The following is a 6,847-nucleotide window of genomic DNA, read 5'->3' on the forward strand; positions in this document are numbered from 1 at the left end:
GGAAATTAAAAGAATCAAAATTTGATTTGAAATCACTAAAACTGTGATGAAGCCAAAACAAGTAAATTTCAATAATATATTTTACTTAAGGTTTATGATCAATGCAAATTATTCCTTATGTGATATAGCATATTTTACTATTAGTGACGTCATCAAACTCTTAGTTTTAGTGGAATTACAGGAACCACAAATATAAAACTGAAAATAAGAATGGTGAAAATTGATGATATCAGTGTCCCTGATAGACATAAAAAATGTAGAAAACCTGTATACAATCTCTTTAAGATTATATATTAGTAAGTGTAATATGTTTAATATGAATATATACAGACATGTATATTTGGTATTTGTAATCTCTATTACCCTTTACTTTTCTAGTTTTATGTACATATTTCACTGTTATAACATGTAAATTACTGTAGTATGACAGATTTATCATTCTAGTTACACTCAATTTACTCTGTGATAAAACTGGCATTTCTTAAACAATACCTCTGTTTTATTCCAATAGATAAACCTACATCTCTATAAAATTAGTTATTTTTTTCAATTATTCTTTAAATTGCAATCTAAATAAAGCTGTGAGCAACAATAGATAGATCTTAAACCATCATAAACCCTTTTTAAAATCAGTTTGAATAAATTTCCACCATATTGGAACAATTCATCTTAACTTCCATCTTGAATTTCTGCCAACTTTTTTATTTTCTCTTCAAAATTTACAACATTCATCCCCCAAACTCAGATCTTTCAACTAATTATTTCTCATAAAAACTTCTAAAATCCTCGTTCAATTTAACGAGCCAACCAATTAAAAGAGAATCTGTAATATTACTGAGTGTTGGACGTGTGTTTCTCATTTTAATATTAGGTCATACCAGTGTCTGTTATTACAGGAATCAAGTCATCAAACTATCTTTATTTTAGACCTGTAACACTTTTTAGAAGGAAAATTCAAAGTCAGAATCATTATTCATTAAGTATCAATCTGCTTTATTTCACTCGCCCTTAAATTTATATCTATCTACCTGTATTACATATCACAAGACAAATTTAGCTCATGATTTGTCTACAATTACTTAATTGAAAGATAGTAGACCACAGCCATATACGTCCACCACGGCTTGTGGTAAATATTCAAGATTTTGAGGCAAGGGCAATAACTCTGCTTCTAACGGTTGAAAATAGCTCAAATTCGAACTTGATCTTCATTTTATGAATATGTATACACATACCGAATTTCATTTGATTTCATCAAAAAATCTTAGAGCGTTTACAAGCAAATGTTGATGGACGGACCGACAGACGGACCGACAGGGGTGCCGACAATAAACATAGAGAGATGTGGACGTATAATAAAAGGAACCTTCCAAGTAAATTCTGAAATTTGAATAAGATCCTTTCAACATTTGTTAATTGTCCTCAGTTTTGTTGAGATTCATTTAAAAAGTTGTAGGATATGAAAATTATATATTTATTAATTTCAATACAAATATTTTAATACCTTTATTTCCCTATAATAATAATATAAAATAATCTAATAGAATACATGGATTTCAAGGTACAAGGGAAGCCTTAACTTCTTATAAATGTAGGCCCTTCTGCATTAGGCTATTTATAACTTTACAAATCACATCATTGTCAGCACTGAATACTCAAGACTAGTAGTTAGGTCAGCAGCTACCTACCTATTAACACCTAAACAAACAAGTTGATGTACTCACCTGTGAAAACACTTGGCACTTTGGTCATAAAACTTTTGACAGTTCTAACAGGAACTCCTGTATGTTCATCCTGCATTCTTTCCACTATAGTTTCCATCTGAAATAACAAACAGAGAAAATAATTAACTGGTATAGACTTGCTTATAATAATAATTATATAATTACATTGGACTTTGTTTTCAGAGAGTCCACATAGCTAAATTGCAAAATATCTGTAAATAAAATATCCATTCCATTATGAGGCAGCCCTTACTAAGTACATCACTAGAGGAAGCCCATAATAGGTACACATCACTAGAGGCAGCCCATACTAAGTACATCACTAGAGGAAGCCCATAATAGGTACACATCACTAGAGGCAGCCCATACTAAGTACATCACTAGAGGCAGCCCATACTTAGTACATCACTATGAGACAGCCCATACTAAGTACATCACTAGAGGAAGCCCAAACTAAGTACATCACTAGAGGCAGCCCATACTAAGTACATCACTAGAGGCAGCCCATACTAAGTACATCACTAGAGGCAGCCCATACTAAGTACATCACTATGAGACAGCCCATACTAAGTACATCACTAGAGGAAGCCCATAATAGGTACACATCACTAGAGGCAGCCCATACTAAGTACATCACTAGAGGCAGCCCATACTAAGTATATCACTAGAGGCAGCCCATACTAAGTACATCACTATGAGACAGCCCATACTAAGTACATCACTAGAGGAAGCCCATACTAAGTACATCACTAGAGGCAGCCGATACTAAGTACATCACTAGAGGCAGCCCATACTAAGTACATCACTAGAGGAAGCTCATACTAAGTACATCACTAGAGGAAGCTCTTACTAAGTACATCACCAGAGGCAGCCCATACTAAGTACATCACTAGAGGCAGCCCTTACTAAGTACATCACCAGAGGCAGCCCATACTAAGTACATCACTAGAGGCAGCCCATACTAAGTACATCACTATGAGGCAGCCCATACTAAGTACATCACTATGAGACAGCCCTTACTAAGTACATCACTAGAGGCAGCCCATACTAAGTACATCACTATGAGGCAGCCCATACTAAGTACATCACTATGAGACAGCCCTTACTAAGTACATCACTAGAGGCAGCCCTTACTAAGTACATCACCAGAGGCAGCCCATACTAAGTACATCACTATGAGGCAGCCCATACTAAGTACATCACTATGAGACAGCCCATACTAAGTACATCACTATGAGACAGCCCATACTAAGTACATCACTAGAGGCAGCCCATACTAAGTACATCACTAGAGGCAGTCCATACTAAGTACATCACTAGAGGCAGCCCATACTAAGTACATCACTAGAGGCAGTCCATACTAAGTACATCACTAGAGGCAGCCCATACTAAGTACATCACTAGAGGCAGTCCATACTAAGTACATCACTAGGGGCAGCCCATACTAAGTACATCACTAGAGGCAGCCCATACTAAGTACATCACTAGAGACAGCCCATAATAAGTACATCACTAGAGGCAGCCCATAGTGAGTACATCACTATGAGACAGCCCATACTAAGTACATCACTATGAGGCAGACCTTACTAAGTACATCACTAGAGGCAGCCCTTACTAAGTACATCACTAGAGGCAGCCATAACCAAGTACATCACTAAAGGCAGCCCATACTAAGTACATCACTATGAGGCAGCCCATACTAAGTACAACCTTATGAGACAGTCCATACTAAGTACATCACTATGAGGCAGCCCATACTAAGTACATCACTAGAGGCAGCCCATACTTAGTACATCACTAGAGGCAGCCCATACTAAGTACATCACTAGAGGCAGTCCATACTAAGTACATCACTATGAGGCAGCCCATACTAAGTACATCACTATGAGGCAGCCCATACTAAGTACATCACTATGAGACAGCCCATACTAAGTACATCTCTAGAGACAGCCCATACTAAGTACGTCTCTAAATGTTGACATCATCTACTGTGGGAAATAAACTTTGGGAATTGAGTTTATTTGACTTCTTTAATTACACAGACTGAAAAGAGTTGAGGGTTATGTTGAAATTCAATCACCTGGCTAGGCTAGACTAGATTTACCAGCTGGTGACTAGAAATGTCTGATTATCAAAACATCTTATTTAGATTCTATATTCTCTATTTCATTAAAGATCAAAAATAGTCTTAATGTCAAAAGAATTGTACGAAATTCCCTTCAAATAGAGCTCAAACTAGAAATTTCACTTCCATTTCCAGATTTCCCCTGATTTGGGAATATTGTCTGCACACCTTCTAGCAGAAATGGCCTAAAACTTTCAATTTGTTGGTTCTGAGCTTTGAATTCTGGGTTATTTAAAATGGAAAATTGACACTATATATAGAACTTTGTTACTGATATTTTCATTTGCATTTTGGAAAGAATATTTGATTATACAGTACTTAACATCATTTACATTAAAAATTGATATATAAATTCATTTAAAAAAATAATTCTTAAAATGGTTTTCTTTTGTAAAACATAGTAAAGTTACAGTAGTGACGACTGAGTAAAGTTACAGTAGTGACGACTGAGTAAAGTTACAGTAGTGACGACTGTGTTAAGTTACAGTAGTGACGACTGTGTAAAGTTACAGTAGTGACGACTGTGTAAAGTTACAGTAGTGACGACTGTGTAAAGTTACAGTAGTGACGACTGAGTAGAGTTACAGTAGTGACGACTGTGTAAAGTTACAGTAGTGACGACTGTGTAAAGTTACAGTAGTGACGACTGTGTAAAGTTACAGTAGTGACGACTGTGTAGAGTTACAGTAGTGACGACTGTGTAAAGTTACAGTAGTGACGACTGAGTAGAGTTACAGTAGTGACGACTGTGTAAAGTTACAGTAGTGACGACTGTGTAAAGTTACAGTAGTGACGACTGTGTAAAGTTACAGTAGTGACGACTGTGTAAAGTTACAGTAGTGACGACTGTGTTAAGTTACAGTAGTGACGACTGTGTAAAGTTACAGTAGTGACGACTGAGTAAAGTTACAGTAGTGACGACTGAGTAGAGTTTTTACACATTATAACAGAAATGATTCTCTTATTTTATAGTCCAAAATATAATTGATAATAAATATCTTCAAGTGACAAGTTCATCAAAATAATTTAATATATAAAGATATACCACGTAGGACCACTACCTGATCTCCATACCTTTGTCAATATTGAAAATTGATTGGTGCTGATGAAAGTCAATGAAGGAATAGCGAAGTGTAGCATGAAACAAGACGAAATTTCTATCCTCAACTCAGTAAATCAATTTATCCGTTAACTAGGGCTTATATCATTCTCTCATCTTACTCCAATTTTTCTTAGGTCATTGTTGTTGATCGAAACTAAATCAGGGGGATTGTCTTCCTTAAAACTTTCAATCTATCTTTTCTTACAGACAAACCAACTAAACCTTTCAATCTATCTTTTCTTACAAACAAACCAACCAAACCTTTCAATCTATCTTTTCTTACAAACAAACCAACTAAACCTTTCAATCTATCTTTTCTTACAGACAAACCAACTAAACCTTTCAATCTATCTTTTCTTACAGACAAACCAACAAAGCCTTTCAATCTATCTTTTCTTACAAACAAACCAACTAAACCTTTCAATCTATCTTTTCTTACAGACAAACCAACTAAACCTTTCAATCTTTCTTTTCTTACAAACAAACCAACTAAACCTTTCAATCTATCTTTTCTTACAGACAAACCAACTAAACCTTTCAATCTATCTTTTCTTACAAACAAACCAACTAAACCTTTCAATCTATCTTTTCTTACAAACAAACCAACTAAACCTTTCAATCTATCTTTTCTTACAGACAAACCAACTAAACCTTTCAATCTATCTTTTCTTACAGACAAACCAACCAAACCTTTCAATCTATCTTTTCTTACAAACAAAACAACTAAACCTTTCAATCTATCTTTTCTTACAGACAAACCAACTAAACCTTTCAATCTTTCTTTTCTTACAAACAAACTAACAAAACCTTTCAATCTATCTTTTCTTACAGACAAACCAACTAAACCTTTCAATCTATCTTTTCTTACAGACAAACCAACTAAACCTTTCAATCTATCTTTTCTTACAGACAAACCAACTAAACCTTTCAATCTATCTTTTCTTACAAACAAACCAACTAAACCTTTCAATCTATCTTTTCTTACAAACAAACCAACTAAACCTTTCAATCTATCTTTTCTCACAGACAAACCAACTAAACCTTTCAATCTATCTTTTCTTACAGACAAACCAACTAAACCTTTCAATCTTTCTTTTCTTACAAACAAGTACAAGAGCTACTATAAACCTGAGCTACTATAAACCTGAGCTACTAGCTAATATAAACCTGAGCTACTATAAACCTGAGCTACTATAAACTTGAGCTACTATAAACCTGAGCTACTATAAACTTGAGCTACTATAAACCTGAGCTACTAGCTACTATAAACCTGAGCTACTAGCTACTATAAACCTGAGCTACTAGCTAATATAAACCTGAGCTACTATGAACTTAAGGTAATATAAACCTGAGCTAATATAAACCTGAGCTAATACTCTTGATAAAACAGTTCTTAGCCTATACCCTCCCCTTTTCTTTGATAAAATAACAAAATGTATGTTATCATCCTTTACAAACCATAACTACCATTTCTTCAAAACAAATCAAAAGAAACAATGGCCATGGAATAGGACAAAGAATGTTTATCATCTCAATATTGAGGTTTTATTTAGAATTTTCAACCATCCTAACTTCGACCTCATCCTAAATGGCAGACGACAATTCAACTCTGTACCGAGTGATTGTAATAAGAAGACAGATCTTTCACGTTAAGAATTTTCCATATTTCTAGCAGAAGTCAAGAATTGAATCAATAATTTCTTGATTACCATACCACAAGATTTTTCAGTCAGCAGAATTCAAATATTGCATGTATAATTCGCTTTTAAATGTAGTCCAAAATAAGTTTCTTACTATTGTACGTGTATCAGAGACCTTTGTGACATCTATTTGCACTATTTCCAGCCTGACATCTGCTGTGACTGTTACTCCAGAAATGCAAAAATTTGAATTCCA

The 6,847-nt window shown here is 34.7% G+C and overlaps 1 protein-coding gene across 1 annotated transcript; it reads left to right on the forward strand.

Moving 5' to 3' along the window:
• Positions 1 to 5,166: 5,166 nt before the first annotated feature.
• On the forward strand, positions 5,167 to 6,093 carry LOTGIDRAFT_145794 (hypothetical protein; the record flags this gene model as incomplete). The annotated part of the gene is made up of 1 exon (XM_009060492.1): positions 5,167 to 6,093. A coding segment is annotated over one exon (927 nt), but the record flags the coding sequence as incomplete, so codon positions are not given.
• Positions 6,094 to 6,847: the final 754 nt, after the last annotated feature.

This window comes from Lottia gigantea, assembly GCF_000327385.1.
Source record: "Lottia gigantea unplaced genomic scaffold LOTGIsca_429, whole genome shotgun sequence".
In the NCBI taxonomy this organism is placed as follows: Eukaryota; Metazoa; Mollusca; class Gastropoda; family Lottiidae; genus Lottia; species Lottia gigantea.